Source organism: Chanodichthys erythropterus, chromosome 21 (assembly GCF_024489055.1).
Source record: "Chanodichthys erythropterus isolate Z2021 chromosome 21, ASM2448905v1, whole genome shotgun sequence".
Taxonomy (NCBI): domain Eukaryota; kingdom Metazoa; phylum Chordata; class Actinopteri; order Cypriniformes; family Xenocyprididae; genus Chanodichthys; species Chanodichthys erythropterus.
Genome location: NC_090241.1, coordinates 40,846,167 through 40,871,789, shown reverse-complemented (window position 1 = coordinate 40,871,789; position 25,623 = coordinate 40,846,167). Strand labels below are relative to the sequence as shown.

The following is a 25,623-nucleotide window of genomic DNA, read 5'->3' as shown; positions in this document are numbered from 1 at the left end:
TTCAAAATAATGAGGAATGACATGTTTTATGAAATTTAGTGAAGTAAAAAGTATGATATTACGCTTTTGAATGTAATAAAGTAAAAAGTTTCCCAAAATAAAAGTACAATTACTGACCACCATTGAATGGAATACACCAGAAAGCATGCTGAAGAATGTTAGTTGTTGAATCTCTTACATGTCTAAGCAGGGATTCTTCTCCAAGTGCTCGAACCAGACCTTTAGTGTCCATATGTCCTAGTCGTAGGATATACAGAGGCCGGCCATCTATAGAAAGAAACACAAGTGTTTAAGAATGTGGAAGCACAATACACCCCTACATCACCATCATATAGTGCCAAACAACACACCATGACGTGTTCTGCTGAAAAATGTAACTGAAAGACCTTCAAAATAAAGTATAAACAAGCACAAACAAGTTTTGTCTTGCGCTTCTTCTCACAGATAAACATTCTCTGTTAGCGGAGCTACCCAGTAAACAGACCATTTGAGAAAAAGTTCTTTCTGTTAAACAATTCAATTACAGTGTTTCACTGAAAGACCGACAACAGAGCAAACAAAGATCAAAATGAAGATAGAGAAGAATGTCTATGAAGTAAATGCATCTAATTAATAGAATATTAAACAAATTAAATATTTATGCCTTTATATCTTCTGTTGCATGCTTAATGATTACTCACTCAGCACACGTGTCATTTGGATTAAAACAAAACCGTATATATAAGTAAAAACATGCACAATTACGTGACTGAAAATGTTATGTGATTACTGTTGCTACACTGGACAGGGCTCGACAATAAGGACTGCCCCGATGGCCTGGGGCCAGCATTAAACAGTATATGCTGCTCCATCTCTGCAAGCGCTGTGAGTTTGAGTCTCTGCATTTGAAAAGCAAAACGCACCAAGCATTACATGTTTTTACTCCAAGCTCAATTCTTAATGTCAGTTTAGTGTTTGAAATAACTTCCATTTAGGATCCTAAGTGGCTTATAACCACAGAATGAGGCAGGCAGTATATTATTTATTAGTATTCTATACTGTACAATGTTTCCGTTACATTCATTCTGCCTTGGCAGGCTGCCACACAAAAAATCATTCCCACCATGGCTGCAGCTTCTCAGTAACGTTACATCGACGCTGCTCACATCATTCACAGTTGGGTAATTTATAGCGGCGGAGAGTCACACACAGTCACACAATGGAAAATATTAAAAGGTGAGTGTAATATAATAGAGCGAACTGAAGTGTAATCGTAGTAGTGATCTATGTTATGCATTTAACCCTCCAACTTTATACACTAGCGACTGTCTAAGGACCACCTGACAGAGCTTAATAATGGCTTTCGCACCAGAGGAAGCTTTTCATGGTTCCTAGAACTATTGGTGGAAGTACCTGCTTTTTGGTGTGTTTGCACCACAGGAACTACAACAATTTTAGTTATAGGAACTCCTTTTGGGGGAACTAAATTAGCTCCTACTTCAGAATTGGGTATAAACCAGCACTACAGGAACTACCAGTGACGTTGACTGGTCAAATACATAAACACCAACACCCGACATTTTCAAAAAGCTGTGTAAACATATCCTTACTCCACAAACATGGAAAACTGTGATAACTGCATTTACCTGTTGTCAGCAGCATTGTGTTCTTTTCTCAGCCAAGATGATATGTAACACTGCAAGCTGTTACACACTGTAAACCCTAATGCTCAAAATAATTAAGAAACTGGGCTGGGATTTCTAATTTCCAGCAAGCTTTGCCCATGGCACTCGAAAGGGAGAGTAAATGCTAAAATAAAGTGTTATATAATGTTTTTTGTGCAAGATTAATGTTAAGTGGGAGATTTAGTAGTGATTAATGGTTTGTTATGCTAATTTATAAGAGTTTCTGTTAATGTGGATTTTTGGAGAGCTACCAAGAGATAATTTTTGGAGCCAAATCGGAAGAATTTACCTGGTAACTGAAACATGGCATAAAAAAATGATGGACTCCTGAGGGATATGGACTGTTTGATCTACCGCGACTTACTGGTCGAGGTGGGGGAATTATTGTGGTTCACAATCTGCAATTTAACGTCAGCGCTGTGTGTGTACCACAATTTTCATCATTTGAATGCCTTGTTCTGAGCATTTTGTTACACCCCGTCTAGGGGTAAGGGCACCACATGAAAGAGTACACGGACACAGCGAATTTGGGAAAAGAATGAACAGTATTTTAATGAGCACAAAGATTTAATCAGCACGATTTGGGGGTACTTTAACTTCAGGAGCCGACAAGGCCAAAATAAACAGAAAGCAACTAGTTTTCAACCCTCTAAATTCCCTAATACACAAAAGAAAATGAAATAAAATACAATACTTATCCTACCTCCCTATCCAATAAACAATCAAAAAGTTCAAACAAAAAATGGCGTCGGCCTCCTTACCTCCCCAAAGTGTTCCTATATACAATTATTTACAAAGTTAGCAAACCAGTCCAAACAGGGGCATTCCAGAATCAAGGTCAAATAACAGGCGGTGGTCAGTATTACGAACAAATGGCAGAGCAAACTAACAGATAACAGTTGACTTCTCACAAGCAACCACACAACTAAACATACACAGAATCTCAGTCTAACTTAACACAGTTGTATCCAGGAAGCAAACACAGCAAGTGAGCAAAAAAAAAGCTAAACCAGGAAGTGATGGTGGAGACTTTATAGGCAGCAAGGAGTCAGCTGACCAGGCAGGGCGTGGCACCAATTAGATTGCAGGAACCAATCTGTCTTCTTCCTGGAAAGAAGACACACACACACACACACACACACACACACACACACACACACACACACACACACACACACACACACACACACACACACACACACACACACACACACACACACACACACACACACACACACACACACACACACACACACACACACACACACAAACACTTCCCAACAAAGGAAAACAGAAAAGTAGAACAAAAAGGGACGTAACAATTTCCACTCCTAAGGCAATCACCATTGCTACTGTTTATGGACCACCAAAGGCAAATGATGCTTTAATGTCTGAGTTTGCTGACTTGCTGTCAATGTTTTGTTTTAAATTCAAGAGAATCCTCATTCTACATTGACGAAAATGACTGTACGATGACAAAGGACTTCCTATTTTTATTGGACTGTTTTAATCTTAAACAGTTTATTAGCACCCTAACACACAATAAAGATCATACATTAGACCTTGTGATTGCAAACAATGCAATCGTGTCACAGGTGTCTTCTGTCGACTTTGGTTTAATGGTTTGTTATGCTAAATTATAAGAGTTTCTGTTAATGTGGATTTTGAGAGTTACCAAGAGAGAGTTTTTGGAGCCAAATCGGCTATTCTCAGCATTGTTAAAGATTCCCTGCGTACTGGTGTTGTATCAGCAGAATTGAAAACTGCTGCTGTAACACCTGTTCCAAAAAAAGCATGATGTCGATTTGCAGCTACAGAGTCACCTTACAGTTAATAATCTTTTGAGCCCCTTCAGTCTGGCTTTCGAAAATTTCAATGTACTGAGACAGCCTTGGTCAAGGTCACCAATGATCTGTTAATAGCCTCAGATTCTGGTTCTCTTTCTAGTCTTAACTTTCTGGATCTTAGTGCCGCTTTAGATACTGTCAATCACAAACAACATCTGGAAACTGTCTTTGGTGTTTTTGGGACTGTTTAACATTGTTTAGATCTTACCTCTCTGATCGTCAACAGTTTGTATGTATAAGTGGTTACCGGTCTGAGACTGGCTTTGTCTGTACGGGTGTTCCTCAAGGTTCAGTTTTAGGCCCCTTACTTTTTAGCATTTACATATTTCCACTTGGATTGTTTTTAAGATCACTTGGGTTTAATTATCACTTTTATGCAGACAATGCTCAGATTTATAAGCCTAAAAGCCTAATTTATAAGCCTAAGCCTAGTCATGGTTTTATTTCTGAGATAAAACCATGGGTGTCCCAAAACTTAATAGTCTTAACAGTGATAAGACTGAGGTCTTGCTTATTGGCACCTCTAATCAGTTTCGTAAAGCTGACTCACTATTTTTAAACGTAGATGGCACTGTTTTGGAATCACAAACAAAATAAAAAAATCTAGGAGTTATATTTGATTCAATTTTGTCTTTTGACTCTCATGTTCAATACACTATAAAGAACTCCTTTTTCCATCTCAAAAATATTGCTAGATTCTGCTCTATGTTATCCTTTTCTGTGACTGAAAAGCTTATTAAAAAGTTTGTTTTTCCCCCCACATTGACTATTGTAATGCACTTCTTGCTGGGGTTCCTAAGTCCACACTTAACAAATTGCAATGTATGCAAAATTCAGCTGCTAGGATCCTGACCGAAGTCAGGAGAAATTAGCATATTAAACCAATTCTAAAGTCTCTTCACTGGCTCCCAGTCAGGTTCTGAGTTGATTTTAAAGTCCTCATGCTTACATTCAATTAAATTCAATTCTTTTATTGTCATTGTAAAAAAAAAAAAAAAAAAAAAAAAAAAAAAAAATAAAATGAAATTATAAACTTTCCAACGTATACAGTAAAAAACAAAAAACAAAAACAAAAAAAAATGAGGAAAGGAGAATTTAAGGAAAATTAACTGCATATTACAAACAACAAACAGGCCATATTGCACTGGAAATAAATAAAGTGCTTATATGTTATTGCACATGAGTGATAAATGTAAAGTGCTCAAATGTTATTGTCATTGAATGTATGTGTCACAGAGACAAACTCTGTGATTCCCTCCTCTGGCCATCAGAGGGCACCATCACGGAAATACTGACACACACACACACACACACACACACACACACACACACACACACACACACACACACACACACACACACACACACTAACTCTCACACACGCACTACATTTCCCACAAGCCCCGTAACTTAGCGCTGATTACCACACCCAGCTGCTGTGCATTACCTGGACTATTTAAACCACACTCAACCTCACTATCATTGCGAGGTCTTGTACTGCCACGGTGTACATTTCTGAGCATTTACTATTCTGACTGTCTGCCTGTTATTGATTCCATTTGATCCCCGTTTACGATTCTCTGCTGCCTGCCCTTGGATTGTTTATTGTCTACTAGACTTTTGATTGATATCCGCCTGCCCTTATCTACTGCCTGTTGTAAGACCACGATTCTGCTTAGTCCTTGCTATACCTGTTTGCCCGTTTGACCACTGCCTGTATGACCACGAGATCTGTTAATAAAAGCCTGCTTATGGATCCCACTTCGTGTGACGACCTGTTACAGCATGGTCTTGAATGTCAAGAATGTATTGTAGTTGGGCAGTGTTTTTTTCATTTCAAAGTTCAGTAGGGTAACAACTTTTAGATAAAAACTGTTCATGAATCTTGTGGTGCGTGTTTTAATAGACCTGTAGCGTTTTCCAGATGGTAGAAGTTCAAACAGATTGTAACACGGTTAGTAGATGTGGGAAGGAGGAGGCGGGAACCGGCGAACATTCAACAAAACTTTAATATAAAATAAACAAAGAACAAAACGAAAGTAATGCCGGCAGACCCTTGCGGACGTCTGCCGGCCACACAAACATAATAAAACATAAAATAATATCCAGGCCTGGTCCTCTCTCGTCCTTCACTGTAGTCGCTCCTCCTTTTATGCTCCCGGAGCTCCTCCATGAGGGACTCAAGACCGGTGCGCCTCCCAGGTGAAGCTCATTAACACTCGCGCCACCGGCCTCGCGCCGTTCCCTCACGGCTCTCGCCCGCCCTGGTCGCCACACAGACGCCCTGTGTTTTCTGCAGGCAACGTGTGATGAATATGTCTTCCAGAGCAGGTAACTGTTGGTTTGTGATGATGTTCTCCGCAGTCTTTGTGACTCTCTGCAGAGCCTTTTTGTCAGCTGCAGAGCTGCCTCCATACCACACCAGCATGCCATGTGCGAGTACACTCTCAATGGAACAGCGATAGAATGACACCAGAAGCTGCTGTGACAGGTTAATCTTCCTGAGCGTTCTTAAGAAGTACAGTCGCTTTTGTGCCTTCTTGACTAGCGCCATGATGTTTGTCGTCCATGAGAGGTCCTCTGAGATGTATGTGCCCAGAAATTTAAAGCTGGACACTCTCTCCACCCTCTCCCCATTGATGTACAGTGGTGTGCGAACATCCTGTTTCTTTCTGAAGTCAATGATAAGTTCTTTTGTTTTCTTGATGTTTAGAAACAGATTATTCTCTGTGCACCACACCATTAGCCTCTGTGCCTCCTCATCGCTTCTGGTGATCAACCCCACCACAGTCGTATCATCTGCGAATTTGATAATGATGTTAGTATTATGAGATGGTGTATAATCATGAGTATACAAAGAGTAGAGAAACGGGCTCAGCACACAGCCTTGTGGGACTCCTGTGCTGAGTGTCAGAATTGAGGAGTGATGTGAGCCCATCCGCACCGTCTGTGGCCGCTGTGTTAAGAAGTCTTTAATCGACAGGCAGATAGTGTGTTGTATGCCTAGGTCAGACATCTTGGAGAACAGTCTGCTAGGTATGATGGTAATGAATGCAGAACTGTAGTCCACGAACAGCAGCCGTGCATACATTCCTTGATGTTCCAGGTGGCACAGTACAGTGTGGAGGGCAGTGGAGATGGCATCATCTGTCGACCTGTTGGCCCTGTATGCATACTGTTGAGGGTCCAGAGTAAGTGGAAGAGCAGCCTTGATGTAATGCAGGACCAGCCACTCCAGGCATTTCATGATTACAGGTGTCAGTGCAATGGGCCTATAATCATTGAGGGATGTTATGGCAGCCCACTTTGGTACTGGCACTATTGTGGATGTCTTCAGGCAGGTTGGAACAGTGCACTGCAACAGAGAATGGTTAATGGTATTTGTAAATACCTCACCCAACTCTGCGGCACAGTCTCTGAGGATGCGCCCTGGGATGCCATCAGGTGTGTATTACCTCAGTAGATTGGATGATGACTGCCTGGCTGTTGGTGGCGGGAACTGGATCGATATTAGTCTCTATCCTCTCCACTTCGAAGCGTCCAAAGTACTGGTTGAGATGCTCCACTTCTAGAGCACTGCTGTTAGTCAGACTGCTGGTGTTATTCTGCCCAGTAATGTGACGAATCCCCTGTCATGCCTGTCAGGGGTCCGAGTTGCTGAAGTGGTTCTCGAGTTTCCACTTATAGGCTGCCTTAGCATCCTTAATACCCTTCTTCAGTTTTACCCTGGCTGTTCTGTACTGCTGCATGTTCCACAGATTGCCATTTGGAAACATGCAAATCCGTTTTGTGGTGGTCACATTGTCAATGCAGTATTTTATATAAATTAGCCCAGAGGATGTGTAAATATCAATATTGTCATCTACAAATACAGTCCAGTCAGTGCAACTGAAGCAGTCCTGCAGCCGCTCAGATGCGCCTTCTGGCCACATTTGTATTGTTTGTATTGGTATTGGATATAAGGCCTCTGATTCCAGCATATAGACCAATTATCAACACTGCGAAACCAACTACTAGTTGGTTTCACCCTGTTGATAATTGGTCTATATTAATATCAACCTGCTATTACAAAAACTCCATCTGGATGGGCCCATTGTTGTTTACTAATGGAAGTTAGCAAGTAGCCCAAAGCTGTTTTGATGTTAGCATTCAGAGGTATGTAAACAGCAATACTTACATCAACGGTAAATTATCACGGCAGATGGAAGGGATGACATCTTACTGATAAAAACTCCAAGTCCGGAAGCAGTGAGTGTTATTATTGTATTTGTGCACCAGCTGTTGTTAGTGTAAACACAAAGCCCCCCTCTTCTGTTCTTACCGGAGTCTGCAGTCCTGTTGGCCCTGTATGTCCTGCTAGCCGAATAGCCTCCGCTGGAATAGCTGGGTTGAGCCAAGTCTCTGTAATTACCATAACACAGCAGTCCTGGATGGTTTTCTGAGTGAATGTAATAAGTTCCAGCTCCTCAATTTTGTTGGTAAGTGATCTTACGTTTGTGACAAAGAGGCTCGGTAGCGGAGGCTTGTGCGGTTCTCTGCATAGCATAGCTTGTAACCCAGCTTTGCAGCCTCGCTTCTGCTTCTTCTCTCTGTGCCACCTCTGTTGCTTGCTTTCTGTCTGGAAGAGTAATCCACGGAGACCCTGGTGGTCTGACAAGATCAAGTGGTATGTCATGTCTAGGATCTTCCTGGTTGAAAATGCAGCCCTCGGGTATCAATCTGATGTTCGATCCAATCAGTTCATGACGACTGTATTTTACATACGTCTGTGCATGCGTGGCACTCAATAGATAATAAACTACCAATAAACTATATAAAAAGTGCTGATACATGGAGTGCTGAGCCACAGCATGTTCATGCGCCGCCATCTTAGATCTCTCATTATGCCATCTCTCATTGGTCATCACCAATGGCACTGCATGGTCTGGCCCCTCAGTATCTGTCTGCACTTTTAACCTTATACACAGCCAAGTGCCATATACACTCCTCACAAGCTGGTAGGGGTGTAAATCGGACAGTTCATCACGATTCGATACAATATCGATTCTCATAGCCAGCGATTCGATGTTTTCCGATACCTCAAAAAGTTCTGCGATACGATTACGATACGATTCGATTAATATTTTGATATTTTGAGCCTATTTTACACAACCAGTAACATTTTTATTAACTCACTGCAACCAAAATTTATAACACATTTATTTCAAAATTTCACATCCTGAACCCTGATTGTGTCATCCACAAATAAAAAAATTCACACAGTAATCTAATGACAGCTTATGACATGACAACAGTCAAGAAAGTATTTTAGTTCTGTGCTAAAATGTGTAATGTCAAAAAACTGATTAACAAGGAATACATAGACAATTTAAATTTAAATACATTTAAAGACATTTAAATACATTTAAAGACATTTCTTTTAAATGTATAGCGCAGGTTTTTAATGAAGCAACAACATATAGGTATGACAAAACAAGACAGGATATTAATATTCTTTCATTGTGCAAATTTATTATAAAGGCTCCAATACAGAGCGACACAAAGCACTTGCTACATGCGCATCCCGTGTGCAGAATGAAGTGAGGATAGTAAGAATGCAGGGGCTTCAGATACTGTTTTGGATGCGACAAGCTTAGTGAACTCTGTACATTGTTCGGTTCCGGCTGTAGAGCCCGCACAGCAGGGCACTTGGGTAACAGTGAGACGGCCTAACCGCAAAAAACACCACTCTTCCGTTCCAGTAAGAAGATCAAACAGGTTCTCCCCACTCAGTGACGCACCCACTGAGAATCCTGTTGAAAGTACCTTAGTTATTGGCAATTCTATGACACGGAACGTGAAAATAGAGACACCAGCCACCATAGTCACATGTTTGCCGGGAGCCAGAGCACCTGACATCAAAGCAAATTTAAAAGTGCAGGCTAATGCTAATCGTAAGTACTCTAAAATTATTATTCACGTCGGCACAAATGATGTTCGACTTCGCCAGTCGGAAATCACTAAAATTAAGATTAAAGAGGTGTGTTAACTCGCAAGTACAATGTCAGGAGAAGTAATGTTCTCTGGCCCTCTTCCTGTTCGTCGGAGTGATGAGATAGTTAGCAGATTATCATCACTCAATGGCTGGCTGTCTAAGTGGTGTCCGCAGAATAATATAGGTTTCACAGACAATTGGAAAAGTTTTTGGGGCAGACCTGAACTGTTGAAAAGAGATGGTATTCATCTGTCGCGGGATGGTGCTGCTCTTCTCTCTAGTAATATGGCACATAGACTTAGAGCTGAAACATGACAAACTGGGGCCCAGGACAGGAAAAAGCAGCAGACAGACTGGCTAAACTAACCGTCTGCTAGCTGCCTCACGTTACAGAAGTCCGATAATTCCCAATACATAGAAACTCACACCTAGATATTATCACATAGAGACTGTGTCTGTACCCCGAATTAGTAAAAACTAACTTCCAAACCCATTTAATGGTAAAAATTTAATTGATGTTCAACAAATAAAAAAATAGAGATAATAATGATAAACAAATGATAAAGCTTGGGTTGTTAAATATTAGATCACTTTCTTCAAAAGCACTTATTGTAAATGATATTATCACAGACAATAATTTAGATATGCTATGTTTGACAGAAACCTGGCTAAAACTGGACGATTACATTACTTTAAATGAGTCTAGCCCTCAAGGTTATGATTATCGACACAATCCTCGACAGAAAGGCAAAGGGGGAGGTGTTGCTGTAATTTATAGTAATATTTACAGTATTAGTCAAAAGTCTTTCAAATATAATTCCTTCGAAGTGATGGTACTTTATGTAACATTATGTAAGTTGACATTTTTGCTGGCTACTGTATACAGGCCACCAGGACACCATACAGACTTTATTAAAGAATTTGCTGATTTTCTATCGGAGTTAGTACTAGCTGCAGATAAAGTCCTTGTTGTTGGTGATTTTAGTATCCATGTAGATAATAAAAAAAGACTCATTGGGATTGGCATTTACAGACATTCTAAACTCTATTGGTGTTTTAAATTATAACCATGCAACCGTCTACTGCAGTATCATGTCAGACAGTGCATTTTAGTGTCCCTGAGGAGAAACTCAATTCATTTACTTCTTTAGGAGTGTAAGTAATCGTCTAAACTTGTTAAATCATCAAAATCAACAACATGTATGATAGACCCTATACCGACTAAGCTATTGAAAGAGATGCTTCTAGAGGTCGTAGATCCTCTTCTTAATATTAATTCACCTTTATTACTAGGATACGTACCAAAAAATGTATGCTGGCTATTTATTAAACCTTTTATTAAAAAAAAAAACACAACTTGATCCTTGAGAATTAGTCAATTACAGGCCGATCTCAAATCATACTTTTTTTGTCAAAAATACTAGAAAAGGCAGTTTCATCACAACTATGTTCCTTTTTAGAAAGAAATAGTATCTGTGAGGATTTCCAGTCAGGATTTAGACCGTACCATAGTACTGAGACTGCTCTCATTAGAGTTACTAATGATTTGCTCTTATCATCCGATCGTGGTTGTATCTCTCTATTAGTGTTACTGGATCTTAGTGCTGCATTTGACACTATCGATCACAATATTCTTTTAAATCTACTCAAAAACTATGTTGGCATTAGTGGAATTGCATTGTCATGGTTCAAATCATACTTATCTGACTGTTATCACTTTGTAGTAGTAAATGAAGAGAGGTCATATCAATCACAAGTTCAATATGGAGTACCGCAAGGCTCAGTACTAGGACTGTTGCTTTTCAGTCTGTACATGCTACCCTTGGGAGATATCATTAGGAAGCATGGCGTTAGTTTTCATTGTTACGCTGATGATACTCAGCTCTATATTTCTTTGATAAATTAGCTGCTGCATTTTGTACAAGCTGTAGTTTGAGTTCTTACTAGAACTAGGAAGTATGACCATATTAGCCCAGTTCTGTCGTCACTGCATTGGCTTCCTGTTAAACATCGTATAGATTTTAAAATCTTGTTAATTATTTACAAAGCACTAAATGGTTTAGCTCCCCAGTACCTGAGTGAGCTCTTAAAGCATTATAGTCCTTCACGTCTATTGCGATCTCAGAATTCAGGCCAGCTGATAATACCTAGAATATCAAAATCAACCGCAAGGTGGTAGATCCTTCTCCTATTTGGCACCTAAACTCTGGAACAATCTTCCTAGCATTGTTTGGGAAGCAGACACACTCTGTCAGTTTAAATCTAGACTAAAAACGCATCTCTTTAACCTGGCATACACATTATCAATTTATATTTTCAAATCCGTTAAAGGATTATTAGGCTGCATAAATTAGGTCAGCCGGAACCGGGAACACTTCCTATAACACCAGATGTATTCGTTACATCATAAGATGAATGGCATCTACGCTAATATTAGTTTTTCTGTTTATCCCTAGGTTTACCATAGTCAACCAGATCCAGGCTGTATCCAGATGAGACAGAGGATCGGTGCCCTGACAACGCAGCCCTGAAGTATCAACATAGATCGAGTCAACTAGATCATCCACTGTGAAGGCCTAATCGACACGACGGCCAGTGCCACAGTTCCTCAACAGACTGTCCATACCGGCGTGATGAATTCGATCCTCAACTGGATGGAACTGAAATAAATACTTTGAATGTTTAACACCTATTTGCCACCTGTTTGCCACCTGATGTCACCTGCTGGAGTTTGGGTTCCTTGCCGCTGTCGCCTTTGGCTTGCTTAGTTGGGGACACTTGTCATTTGACTTGACATTTGATATTCAACAGTATTCTTGAAATTTTTTCAACAGTGCTTTTGATCTGCCTGCATTGACACTATTCTTTAACAGCTGCTGTGCAGCCAAATTATATACCAGTATTAAGAATCATATTAAGACTGATGATAATGAGTAATAGATCATGCCATACTGACTGTGAAGTGTACCTGATATCCTATAAAACCTGTTGTATTCCTTTGTTCGGAGAGAGATTGTCTGGAAATGATGAGAACTCTCCCGGCCGTGATTAAAGCATATTCTGAGGCATAGTCTGGAGTCTGTTTGGTTTTAGGCTGCAGCAAACTAAGCACTAGAGATCATACTTCTATACTATAGTGATACTTCTATACTATACTATCACTGATATTGTTTAGTGGAGGTGAGGAGCACTAAAGAGCTTAGTATCAGGTGATAGTGCCCCAAAACAGGCATAGACATCGGCCGACTCAAGCAGGTATTGAAGTACGCTTAGTGGAGTATAAATTTATGGGTGTCTGGGACACCCGGTTTAACTAAGTCAGATGCGTAGGGAAAAATCTACCACACCCCTCTCCCCACTCCCCCGCTGGCTTGCATTTTTGCAGTAAAATATCCAAAAACTACTAGGCTAGTGTTATATATTTTGTCCAGCTGATTACTAACAATATCTCTAATGTTTTCAACTACTTGTAAATCATGAGAAAAATTCCCATTCTAAACGGTGACACGGGGCAGTGCAGTCGCCTGTCAATGACGTCAGTTACCTTTGTTACCGCCTTTACTGACGTAGAAACCACATGACAACAGTGCCGTGGACAAATGCGGAAGTAGTGTCTAGCGTCCAGCAAACCACTAGCTTGCTTCAAGCAGTTCCTTATTTACTTCTTGCACGTTTTATGGTGGATTGTGTTACTTATTTATGGAACATAATTACCGTTTACCATCTGCCGCTGGTTCTGTCAACAAGGACAGCTCCCGTAAACTCATGACCGGAAAAGCGGAAGCGGCGCTGGCGGCTGTGTCATAATAAAAGTCCCGCTGCTCGTGAGGCGTGTGTTGATCAATCGCTCCAGCTCCTCGTTCAGCTCCCGCAACACTCGGTCCTGCTCTGCTTCATACTACAGTAACGTTAATAATCGCATCCACGAACATGAGTTCTTCCAGACTCCAATCCCTATTCTTTTGCACCGTCCATTGAGATGGAGACCACATGTCCCAAGTTTCCGCTCTAAAACTTGTCGTCATCAAACTACGCCTTTGTTTTGAATAGGCTTCTAGCGACCTCTAGTGGAAAAAAAAATATCACAAATTGTACCTTTAACGTTTGAGGCCGGAGCACACTTACGTCATATACGATGCAACTTTCTGAATGGAAGAAAACAGGAAGAAATGCACTTTCGCTAAAATACTATCAAATATACCGTAGGTGGCCATCCAAAACGGTGTTTCTACCGCCGCGCGTGCCGCCGCGTCGCAAATGCATTTGCAGCTTTTGACCGCTGAGTGGCGCTTTAACCACGTTACCCAACAAATGCATCAAAGCACATTTATCTTTATGCAAAATGTAAATTTTCTCACATATAAGGCCTATATTTATCACAAATACATTTTTTATTTATATTTTAAACTCCTTTAATAAAACAGCATGGATTTTTGACACGCACATAGGCTACTTTGTTATTCGTTACCTGTCCTTTATTTGACAGATAACTACTTAGGAAAATCTGTTTTAATAAATTGTTGCGTGTTTCATGAATTATATCCCTTTATTTTAGTAAAACGTGAGTCACTGAATAATTTCGCTCCCATTATTAAGGCGATTTAGCTAAATCATTGAAACTAAAAAGAATGGACGGATTAATAAAACGTCATAAAAAAATTTCAACTCCTGCAGCCGCATTTAAATGCAGGAGTGTATTCTATTCCTTAAAATATCAAATATCAAATACAGAAACAACACATTGCAGAGGATAGATCGCCTCTTATTTAACACAGACCTACGAAATTATTATCGAATTGAGATATTTCTTTCTTTTTAGGTACAATTATTCGCTGAGTTTAAGTTAATTTTTGAGACGTTTCAGATTCTCGCAGAGAGACAGCTAAAAGCGCACCCTCTTTTTTATTTATTTTATTTTACCAAAGCACAAGGTTTTGTTGTTATCGTGAGCGCACACAATTAAAAGTAGACCATTTGTAGTCTTGCACTTATCTGTAGGCTATCGCCAAAAATGACTGAAGGCCTGTTTTAAGTTGTTTCTGTCATGAGGAGAAAATCCATCAGAACGCGCTGGCGCTTTCGTCGACCAGAGGGATAACAATGTAATCAATTTAGTTTCATATTTATATTTAAATATTGGGCTATAGCCTAATATATATATTTTTTTTAAATATGTCACCTATGTTCCTTATGAAAAGGGAATAGCATGATGCGCAATGTTGGGAGACAAATGCAGCGGGTCAGACATTATTTCACTTCATTAAGTTTTGTTTTATAGTAAGTCTTTCTTTAAAATGAATTTCATTTTGTAGAAATTGTATCTTAATTTCAATCAATATTTCATCAACCAATTGCCTATATTTAATTAGGAAGAAAAACATGAACGTCGGGTGTGGAATGGAAATGAAACCATGTTTCCGCGGCCTTTGAATAAGGCTGAAGCAATATACATCTTTCTGTTTTTATTAAATTTCTTAAATACATGTCTTTATTACTTAATTGATAAGATGTTTTGGTCTAGCAATATATTTTTGCTGCTCTAAATTCTAAGTTAGACACAAATTTGCATTAGGCTATAGGCTGTGTAAGGTTCCCTTCTAGACAAGCGCGTAAATTGCTGTTTCGGCCACAAATTTTCAGTAATTTCGATCGGTGCATCAAATGATAGGCCTAAACTAAATTCATGTATTTACAGTAAAAGAATAAAGAAATAGCCTAACTCTAGACTTATTGGCTATGCTATTTACGTATGGGCAATATATAATAATAATAATATCTCAGCAAAGACCGAACATATTTATTTGTCTCGGCACACGACCGCTAACAGTAACACAGTAGCACAGCACATCAAAGCTTGCCGTTGTCTTGGCTACCTTACAAACGGCGATGGAAACAACAGTGAATTTTTCCCCCTTTTGTGGTAATTTAGCACTAGTTTCTATGGTATTCTGCTTGCATTTTTGGGCTTCAGTTGGATGCTTTATTTTTATCTTTAGTCAATTGAGTTTAGTTAAAAAAAAAAAAAGCAAAGGCTAAATAAATAATCTAAAACGGGGCACATCATAGGGTGGGGGCTGAGGGGTGTCCCGTACACCCATGTTAACTACTGTATGATTATCAGACTAATGTTTCAACTATCGTGCAATTATAGCTATGTAACAATCTGATAAACTGCAATTGTGCAGTTTGTATCCATTAACACGCTCATTCAAAAAGAAATGTCATGCCATAAGCTACACAATTACGGAAAAAAAAAAAAAAAAAACGTTGGTATCCCAACATTTTGTTATTCAACAAGTGCTAGGGTATTAAGATAAAAAGTTTCTGCTATAGATAGTTTGCGCCTAATCTGGCTCTCCACAATGGACTACACGATGCATATGAATATTTTATAGGCCTATTTGTATTTTGACTGCAGTTAAGAGCAAAATGACGAGAACATGTATAACATTGGAAGTTTAAGATTCTTTATTAAATATTCTTACTTTATGCAAAACATATAGGCATCTGTACATTGTACTTCTATAACATCATAACATAAATCATTAAATTATAGTTCAGATGAACCGTACAAACCCAATCTTGTTTTCTGCTATTTAGGCCTATTTATTTATATCAGCAGATCTGTGTTGATTCAGATCATTTCAATAACTGCTGATGTTGCAAACTGTGGTTAAGCTGTAAAGCAGCTTGAAATAATTGACCAAGATATGTAACATTATGGCTCAGTATTATTAGAACAATAACTGTACAGAATCTTTACTGCCATCCAATGTTCCTAAAAGACAAAGAAATAAAATAAAAATGTTAAAGAAAAACAAAAACAACAAACCGATTGTGTTCCATTTATATACACTGTGTGCAGAATTATTAGGCAAGTTGATTTTCTGATCATATTTTTTTTCCAAGCACATTTTACCAATTCCAATCCACATCAATCTTAATAACTACTATTAATATTGTTTTTAATCATTTATAAGTGATATATAATTGTTCATGAAGGCTGGAAATGAAAAATGCCCTATATTCAGGTGTGCAGAATTATTAGGCAGGTTTTCTTTTACAGATAAAATGAGCCAAAAAAGAGATTTAACTCAGACTGAAAAGTCAAAAATTATTAAATACTCATGAGAAGGACGCAATACTAGTGTAATACTAGAAATTGCAAAGTTAAAGCATGACCAATGGACAGTGAAATGCTCATTGGGTCAGCGGGGTCATACAAAAACAGCTGGAGAAGAAAAGACACGTTAACTGCAAAATAATTAAGAATTAAGGTGAAGAATTAAGTGTGAAACCATCAGGAACCCTTTAGTCTCCAGAGCCACCATTTCCCAGTACTGAAACCTACCTGGAGTCTTCAGTTGAAGAATCCTAAAAAGCGACCTGCTCTTAATAAGAATCACAAGCTGAAGTGTTATAAAGTACATGAAGACTGGGTTTTTATAGGCCTTATAGACAGACAGCTTGAGAGTGACTCCTGAAGGACCAGCACCACATCCTCTTGTACCACTGTTTGAAGAATTTATCTTCCAGAATCTGGCAGTAAGGTGTGGGAGTTCACTTTTAGTCCAACCTCTTATCCTTGCAGAGATGGACTAAATGATCTTCCAAAACTTACTGCCAGATTCTGGAAGATAAATTCTTCAAACAGTGGTACAAGAGGATGTGAGTTAAATCTCTTTTTTGGCTCATTTTATCTGTAAAAGAAAACCTGCCTAATAATTCTGCACACCTGAATATAGGGCATTTTTCATTTCCAGCCTTCATGAACAAATATATATCACTTATAAATGATTAAAAACAATATTAATAGTAGTTATTAAGATTGATGTGGATTGGAATTCATAAAATGTGCTTGGAAAAAAAATATGATCAGAAAATCAACTTGCCTAATAATTCTGCACACAGTGTATCAATGTATAATTTTTTACATTATCTTGTGTATAAAAAGCACTCACCCAACCTAACAGTGCTTGACAGTTTGAGATGGGGGAAGGACGCTTTGTTTAAAATGTTTGTCGCCAAAGCCATTATTCCAGAGGGCGGAAGACTCAAAATATTAGCCAAAGCTATGCACCTGACAGACCTTTTTGCAATCTTAGTGCTTTTTGTTAATTTTAACATCCTGATCTGATCATATGAAGTAAGCTGACGAAATACACAATTTTTAGACTCTGTTATGAGTATTTGCAGTAAGTTTCTTTATTTGTTTGTATTATGGAGATTTGCAGTGTTTTGCAGTGTTTCAGGCTCCACTCCAGAAGTTCGAATGGGATCAACCCTCCCCTCGCGCGTTTGCCAGCGTCTGCTGCTGCCGAGCATTTTGTAAAACTCGGAGCGTCGTGTTTTTTTTTTTTTTTTTTTAATCTGCAAGAAATGTTATGAGTTTGGCGTGTGGTAGGAAAAAAGTTTGCATAATAAGCCACTACGCAAATTTGTGTCTAACTAGACCAGCTAAAATATATTGCTCGACCAAAAACATCTTATTGATTAAGTAATAAAGACATGTAATAAAGTAATAAATACATTTAATAAAAACAGAAAGACGTATATTACTTCAGCCTTATTCAAAGGCCGTGAAAACATGGTTTCGTTTCCATTCCACACCCGACATTTTTGGTTTTCTTCCTATTTATTAAATATAGGCAATTGGTTGATGAAACATTGATTGAAATTAAGATACAATTTCTACAAAACGAAATTCACTTTAAAGAAAGACTTACTATAAAACAAAACTTAATGAAGTGGTCAAACTTATGTCTAACCCGCTGCATTTGTCTCCCAACATTGCGCATCCGTCATGCTATTCCCTTTTCATAATGAACATAGGTCAAAAAAAAAAAATAAAAATAATAATAATAATAATAATAGGCAATAATAGCCCAATATTTAAATATAAATATGAAACTAAATTGGTTACATTTTTATCCCTCTGGCCGACGAAAGCGTCGGCGCTTTCATGACAGCTGAAACAAAAACAGGCCTTCCGTCATTGTTAGCGATAGCTTACAGATTGATGCAAGACTACGAATGGTCTTCTTTTATTTGTGTACGCTCACAACAACAACAAAACCTTGTACTTTTGAATAATAAAAAAAAAAACAAAAAAAACAAAACAGGGTGCGCTTTCATCTGTCTCTCTGCGAGAATCTAAAATGTCTCAAAAGTGAACTTAAACTCAGCGAATAATTGTACCTAAAAAGAAAGAAATCTCTCAATTCGATAAGATATAGGTCTGTGTTAAATAAGAGATCTATCCGCTGGAACGTGTCGTTTCTGAAATCATGGCCAGTGCTAGTTGGTGCTATTATCATTTCTCTTGGTGCTCGTGCACACGCGCAGTTTTCACACAGACAATCGAGCGTTTCGGTCTGGTAAAAACACAAAACAAAATGCACACAATGTGTCCTTGCTCTTGATGTACAATATAGCCTAATAATAATCAAGAACAATTAAAAAAAATCAAGAACAATAGCAGTTAATAAGAATTATTGCTCTTAATGCGGTCGTAATGCTGGACCGTTCTCATTTCGCTCCGCATATGGAACTTGAAGGATTTTTTATTTTTTTTGCTAAGAGCAAACCAGAATGAAAATATTACATTTATAATCCGTGTGTGTGCTCCTAATAATATAAATTATATATATATATATATATATATATATATATATATATATATATATATATATATATATATATATATATATATATATATATATATATATATATATATATATATATGCCTAATGACTGTTTAATGACAATAGCATGCAGTAAGACTTTGTGTAAAGGTCTTTCTTTTAATTTTTGATGCATAGAGTAGCCTAAGACTATCCCACGTTTTGAAATTAACTCTCACTTTAAATTTTCTAATGGTTTTTAAGGGTGTTAAAATGTTATATTATAATGTTATTGTTGTTTTACTTCGACTGAATTTCAGTTAACGCAACGGCCCTGCGGCGGCGGTATGAGCGGCGGTAATACCCATTTTGGCTGTCCACTGTTACATTCACCGTCTTGTCCAGGTTGTATGACTGTCACGTGTTCCTTTGTGTTTTGCTCCCGCCACTCATTATTCACCATGGACACTGATTTCATCCCCAGCTGTTTCCCATTAGTGTGTGTATTTAAGTTCCTCCCTGTCTTTAGTCCAGCGTCCGGTATTGTTTGATTTTACGTGTATTTCTATGTATCCTGACTCCTCTATGAGATTAAACTACGTTATTGTTACTTATCCTGCCTTTCTCGTCTTCGATAGTGTACCACTGTAACAGAATACCGTATCAAATACTGAAAATGGATTTCGGCGGCATGTTCACGCTCGTTGCACGGAATAACCACAATTTTTGTTTGTTCACCAAGGAATTCATCAGTGTTGCACTTGCCTGCCCCTTCGACGACGAAACCCTGAAGTCGTTGTTCTGGATCGGGGCCAACTACCATCATCCCGTGGACCTCCCAGACACCTCCGGACTCGACTGGAGGGAATATATCATTAGGTGTCTGGAGAGTGTTCGTCCCCGATCCAGAGCACAGCCAGACCCAGAGCCCGTACTTTCCCCACGGACCGCGGAGTACTCGTGCGAGCCCCCCGCAGACGGAGAGTTACCACCGGCAGCTAAAGGTCAGCCAGATCCCGAGACCCCGAGGACAGAGGTGACCAGCGCCCAGGAAGTGGAACTCCACCAGACGTCTGACCAGGGGTGTGAGCCCACGACATCTGCGGACGAGGGAGATTCGACTACGGAGAGGGAGGACTGGCTGATTGACTTCAGTGATGAGTCAACGCCCACCCAAACCCACCCGTCATTTTCATCCTCGTTACTTAACAGAGACTTTACTATGGACTGTGTTTTATTTATAGATTTTCCACCGATCTCTCGTTCAGCCAGTCCTCCTACACCATCGCTGTTGGATGTCATCTGCCCTGCGCCGTCTCCGGGGAACCCCTGTGACATCGAGCCGCAGGTCACACTCCCACCAGCAGCACATACGCCAGAGGTTCCGGTGGCTCCACCTCCAGCTGCCGTCCTCAACGCTCCATCTCGGCCCGTCGACCTGACGGCTCTGTCCAGGCTCCTCCCAGCTACGGTTCCAGAATCCAGAATCCACCTGCCGAGTCTCCGTCGGTCATCCCCCAGATGCCTTCAGTCCGCCCTTCAGCATCTGGACTCCTCCCTTTATCTGCTCGGCCGCGGACTGTCGGATCTGGGGAGCTCTGGGTCTGTGCCAGCGGTCAACCACCCATGCCGCCAGGGGATCGTCTTCCCTTCATCACTCCATCACCTTCACACCGCCCACCTCCAGAGCCCCCTCCGGCCACCCCTGTGATGTTCCTCCACGGCGCGAGGATGCGCCTTGCCGGAGGGGGGAGCAACTGTTACGTTCGCCGTCTCGTCCAGGTTGTTTGACTGTCACGTGTTCCTTTGTGTTTTGCTCCCGCCACTCACTATTCACCATGGACACTGATTTCATCCCCAGCTGTTTCCCATTAGTGTGTGCATTTAAGTTCCTCCCTGTCTTTAGTCCAGCGTTCGGTATTGTTTGATGTTACATGTATTTCTATGTATCCTGACTCTTCTATGAGATTAAACTATGTTATTGTTACTTATCCTGCCTTCCTCGTCTTCGATAGTGTACCACTGTAACATCCACCTACTGTAGGCTATTTATAATTTATGCCACGCACACATTTTCAATAGCAGGTATCAGGATTATTAAAAAGGCAGCTGATGTTAATGGAGGAATCTGCAGCTTTACTCACAAACTACAATACCTGTTCATCAATAAGGTGAGAATCAGACCCCTTATAAACCCAAATACACTCAAAGTAATTACATTAATTGATAAATGTACTATCAGAGTAGTAATAAAGATGTTTGCTGTCGTAATGATGACAGTAGCGCACACAAAAGTACGAACTGTTCCGTGCTCAGGCATTGTTAGCACTAACACTGCATGCAAACCTCCGCCCCCCCATACCCCCAAATGAATCCCCGGAGTTAAGTTATAGTATTTAAAAGGGATACTTTGAAAGCATTTGTGAGGGAACAAATCTCTCATATCAAGCTAGTACAAATAAAAAGAAAACGTGGTATTCAGAAATAATAAAATAAATCCAATTGATCGGTCACATTCAACATTGTCTTCAGAGGACCTGGATAAGGAGAGATTCCTGTTACAAGCTGAATTTGATTCTCTGACCAACGAGCACACAGAAGAACTTGACTTGAAATCATGTTAATTATTATGAACATGGTGAGTGGGCTGGCAGGTTTTTGTGTTAATTGAAACAATCTGCAGCAGGTTTTAGTCTGGCTACTGGAGACAGTGAGGGTAACATTATTATAGACCAGCAGGGTATCAATGATCAGTTTATATCTTTCTATGAGGCTCTATATACTTCTAAGGTGAACAACACTGGCTACATTTAAATGCACCAATTTTCATCAATCCGAATGAATTAAATCCAATTGCAGATCTTTTTACATGTACTCTAAACATTGTAATCTGATTTTTGCGCACACACTATCACTGTCTGTCAATCAAATGAGGATTTTGTCTGCTGCCCTCACTGCTGCCAAAAAGGTTATCCTGAAACTTTGGCTTGAGGCATCTACCCCAGCTACGTCTACTTGGATGTCCTATTTGCTGGACATTGCTCTTTTGGAGTGTACCACAGCTAAGGTGTATGGGGCCACCAGACGGACAGTACAGTTTTTGTTGGACCTTATTGAGACTTTATCAGACCTCTTGAAATCTTGAGAGGTACTGGTTATACCTCTAAACAATGATTCCCCTCTCTCTCTCTCTCTTTTTCCTTATCTCTGTATCTTATGAATGTGGGCAGATCTTGGGCTCTGATGTAAATAGTTATAAATCTAAATTGTTTAAGAAAAAAAGAGAAAAAAAAAAAACTTCTGCGCATGCACTCTGCCTGTGAGACATCATATAAATCACACTTGCGGTAACCCGGGTTGCGTCAAGAGACGATGATCATGTATCGACGAGAGCCAGAGATATTGTCAAAAGCATCATATCTTGGCAATTTTACGAGAATTTGGTATTTCCAATTAATGTAGGCCTGTTACATTCTTCTAGTCTATTATTATAACTATTAGGTTCGGCTTCTTTTATTATTAAATTAATATTATACATGCTGTGAGGATGATAAATGATTAGGCTATTAGCCATCTTTGAAAATATTAAAAAAAAAATGTTTTAGGTTTATTACAATGAATATAGGCCTATAATTAAAATTATGTAAAATAGTATGGCTATAATAATTTCCTAACACTGCAGTCATCAATGGAAATTAAGTGCAGCTTTACTTCAAGCACAGACTTTAAAAAAACAACCCATTTAACACAAAATAATGTTATTCTGATTTGTTTCAGTAGACTATATGTACGGGCACACGAGAAATAATGGAAAAAATTAAGATGGTTATATACCGTTATCAGCAAATTCTTCTCTGAGAGAATATGCTCCGTTAATGCAGTGTCAGACAACTCTGTCACTTTTCACTTTCACTTTCTGTAGTGAATACTGACCGAGGTTGAGACTTTTTCACCGCCATAACTCTTGCGCAAAGTTTGCACATTGCTTCTTGTGTTATATCCATTTACTCCCCTTCTTGTTTTAAAATGGAAAAATTTCCAATATTATGATGAAGGGATACAGCTATGCCACTGCCGAAAGATGTGAACGTGAACTTGTGCACTGTGTGTCAACATCGCACTGCGCATGTTCCCCAGAGACTTCCGAATACGATTATGAAAGTAGTCGGATTCAAGCGTTTACATGGTTGGATCAGATTAGAAAAGGAATAAACCACCCCTTCCAATCGGATCAAAATTTCATTCGGATCGAGCTCAATCATATCGATAAAGGTGTCTAAAATCTGGAAAAGTGACAGGATCAGGATAAGTATCTATTCAATAGTAGGGGTTTAACGATACGGTACGTATCTCGATACGGAGTTCACGATACGATACGTATCACGATATTTTGAACAACATTAAACTGAAATTCAAACAAGATTTATAAAAAAAAACATTAACAAATTTCAATAATTTTCCTTGTACATACAAGATCACATTTCAATATAATAAATTTAATTTAATTTAATAAAAACCTTCTGTATTCAAATTAACAGTTGAATAGGGCTGTCTGTCACTGAAAAAAAAATGTTAAATTTAACATGAACTTATGAATAGGGGCCGTTCACATATCGCGTCTAAAAACGCGGGGAAGGCGCGGCCGCACCGCTTCTTTCCAAAGCGCTTGCGCTCCTGTGGCGTCAGTCGCTGCTATGCAACCATGAACTGAGCTCTCCAAGAGGATCACGATGTTTCTGCAAAGGATAAATTATTTCTAGCCCTTGCATTAGTTTTACAACGAGATATATTGATGGAGATAAGATATAAAAACCACCATGTACAGCTATGATCAGCTGTTCGGCTGAGCTTTTGATGTTTTGTTACGGAAAGGCCATAGCTGATCGGTTGATTCTTGTCACACGACCTGCGGTGCGCTTGCGGCATTCTGAGAAGTTGAGAATTGCATGCGCGTCAATCCCATTATGAGCGTGCCTGCCGCGCGGCTACATTTGAAAATAATAACTGACTTGCACGCGGAAAAGACGCAATATGTGAACGGCCCCACAGAACTTCTTAAAGCAAAGCATCGCAAGCGTCTTTTGCTTTTCTGTGAGCACAGCTGTTGCTGTGCAATGCGGTGAAAGAAAGCCACGACTTTTCTCACGCGACCATGCAAGAGACTGACATGAGAAACGTTTAAACCTGCTTGCAAGATTCAATGTGTGCCCGAAACACTTACTGAACTAGAGAGCTGATTAAATAGTTACACCCCTAATACTTATAGTAATTTAAAAATGTGGTAGCATTGGATCTGGACAGGAAGGATAACTCTGGGAGTTGGAAGGGGTGTGTCGCGATTTCGGTTTCATATCGCATATCGTTACAGCCCTATTCAATAGTAATTTTAAAACAGCATTAGACAAGGCTAAACAGGACATGGTACGATGGTCAACCCTATCCTCACCTCTGGCTGGGAGGATAAACTCTTACCAAGGATACATTTTTACAGAGTTTCCTATTTTTATTTCAGACAGTGCCAGTATTCATTCTGTGATGGAAATATTTTATGTCAAAATGAAATGTACAGAAAATGCAGACTAAGGATGCTCAGGTCAAAGACCACATGATTAGCTTAGATCATTACAAACCAATCTCCAGAACAAATCACAGTGATGAAGACAAGTATTGGATTGTATTGTAAGTATTCAGGAATTCAGGGAATTACCTAGAGATACTGTAGTATTATATTAACAACTAGGAGTTGTTTAAATTGTCAGGGGTGAAGTCAGATTTGTATTGAGAATTTCCACGACAGTTTTGGCGAGCCAGCCAGGAGGCCTGAGGATCTTCTCCCTTCACCGACGGGAAAGGGAAGCTTTTTTCTTCCTCTTTTATCACTGATTTAAATCACAAGAGGAGACATTTTCCTCATATTTAAAATTGACCAAAACCTGTCGGAGGAGGGGGACAAATCCTTTCACGGCCTCGAAGAACTTGTAAGGTAAGACAGACTACAACTTGCTCTTTGTTTGAAGGAAATAATAATTATAATAATAATAACTGAGATCTCAAGTATAGAATTATATGAATGAAATAGATTGAGAAATATCCCATATCCTAGGAAAATATTATAAAAATTATAGTTTGATATTGATGCATCACAGAGTACGATACTGCATTGAATGTCTGAAGTTGGGTGACCAAAAAAAAAAAAAAAAAAAAAATTATCTTGCATTTTATTGGTATACCAGCAATACTCTGCATTCTGTTATACTAACACCTGCTCAATCTGCTCTTTTTCTATCAGACACCAGTCCAGCCCCACATCTCTGTGAAAAAGAAAGAAGGTTCGAGGGCAAACATGATAGTTTTGGCTCACTACCCAGTTAAAAACTGGGAACTGGACTTAGGATAGCAGTAGGAAACACTACTGTACATCAACCAAAAAGGGGTAAAAGCATATCCGTAATGCAGGCAATCGAGGTTCACGGGCTGTGTAGCAAGGAGAACAAACCCAAATTTGATCCCAAAAG

General features: G+C 39.3%; 1 protein-coding gene across 8 annotated transcripts in view; it reads right to left on the bottom strand.

Annotated features, from left to right (window-relative positions):
- Positions 1 to 25,623, bottom strand: part of si:dkey-237i9.1 (SEC14-like protein 1) — a 281,973-nt gene that overhangs the window by 114,001 nt on the left and 142,349 nt on the right. For all 8 annotated transcript variants that reach the window (XR_010893428.1, XM_067373417.1, XM_067373418.1 and 5 more), the window contains one exon: positions 179 to 267. Coding sequence is in view for 7 of the 8 variants with exons in the window: in XM_067373417.1 (XP_067229518.1) it covers positions 179 to 267 (89 nt within the window). In the remaining variant the exon portion in view is untranslated. The remainder of the gene's footprint in view (positions 1 to 178; positions 268 to 25,623) is intronic.